Below are 888 nucleotides of genomic sequence, written 5' to 3' on the forward strand. Positions count from 1 at the left end.
TTGATCCGCCCACCTTGGCCTCCCAAAGTGCTGGGATTACTGGTGTGAGACCGTAATCAGCACTGTGCCTGGCCTCGGCAGATATTTTTCTAATGGAAGATTAATTCGCCCTGGGATTTAATGCTCTTCTTTCTGCTCTGATCCCCTGGTCCTCTGTTTCCACCAGTTTTTGTGGACTCTCTTTTTCCTTGGATGACACTTACCAGTTGAGCCCTCCCACTGCCTCGCCGTAAGAACTTTGCCATCTCCTTCCTTTTCCCCATTGGTCATTTCTCACAGACCTACACCTCACTGGCTGTCTTCTCCCGTCCTAGTGAAGGGAGCCCAAAGGAGGGGGCAGATGGGGAGGGCCTGGAAGATGTTACCTCTGGCAGTGCCCATGGTGGCAGGTGCAGTTGTCCTCAGGTGGGGCACAGCCAGGGCTTCCATCAGGACACAGGCAGTTGGCCTTGTCTTTCTGGTCCTTACATATCTGCTTGGGCTGGCACAGGTTGGGAGCACACAGGGGAACCTCACAGAGCTGGCCTGGGGTGGGAAGATGGGTCAAAAGAAAACAGCTCCTCCACATCCTTCATTGGGCCAAAGGCTACTTCTTATGCATGCCTTACTCCCTATGAACCCATGAATCTGTCCTTCAATGGCTCCCTATTGCCTTTAAGATATTGTTTAACTTTCTCAGAATGATACGCAGAGTCCTGCAGGACATGACATTTGTGCAACAGCTGCATTTCTCATCTTTGCCTTGCTGTACACTTAACTCTGGCTTTCTTATAGTTCCTTGAATGGGGTGGGCTTTTCTTCCATCTGTGTCTTTGCACATGCAGTTATCTCCAGCTAAAACACGCTATCTGGCACTCTATTTACACAAACTCCTTTCTTTCTTTTCTT

General features: G+C 49.8%; 1 protein-coding gene across 2 annotated transcripts in view; it reads right to left on the reverse strand.

Moving 5' to 3' along the window:
- Nucleotides 1–888, reverse strand: part of NOTCH4 (notch 4) — a 28,441-nt gene that overhangs the window by 19,087 nt on the left and 8,466 nt on the right. For both annotated transcript variants that reach the window (XM_011944774.1, XM_011944773.1), the window contains exon 12: nt 366–525. In XM_011944774.1, the coding sequence (XP_011800164.1) occupies nt 366–525 (160 nt within the window). The remainder of the gene's footprint in view (nt 1–365; nt 526–888) is intronic.

Source organism: Colobus angolensis, unplaced genomic scaffold (assembly GCF_000951035.1).
Source record: "Colobus angolensis palliatus isolate OR3802 unplaced genomic scaffold, Cang.pa_1.0 Scaffold236, whole genome shotgun sequence".
Lineage (NCBI taxonomy): Eukaryota > Metazoa > Chordata > Mammalia > Primates > Cercopithecidae > Colobus > Colobus angolensis.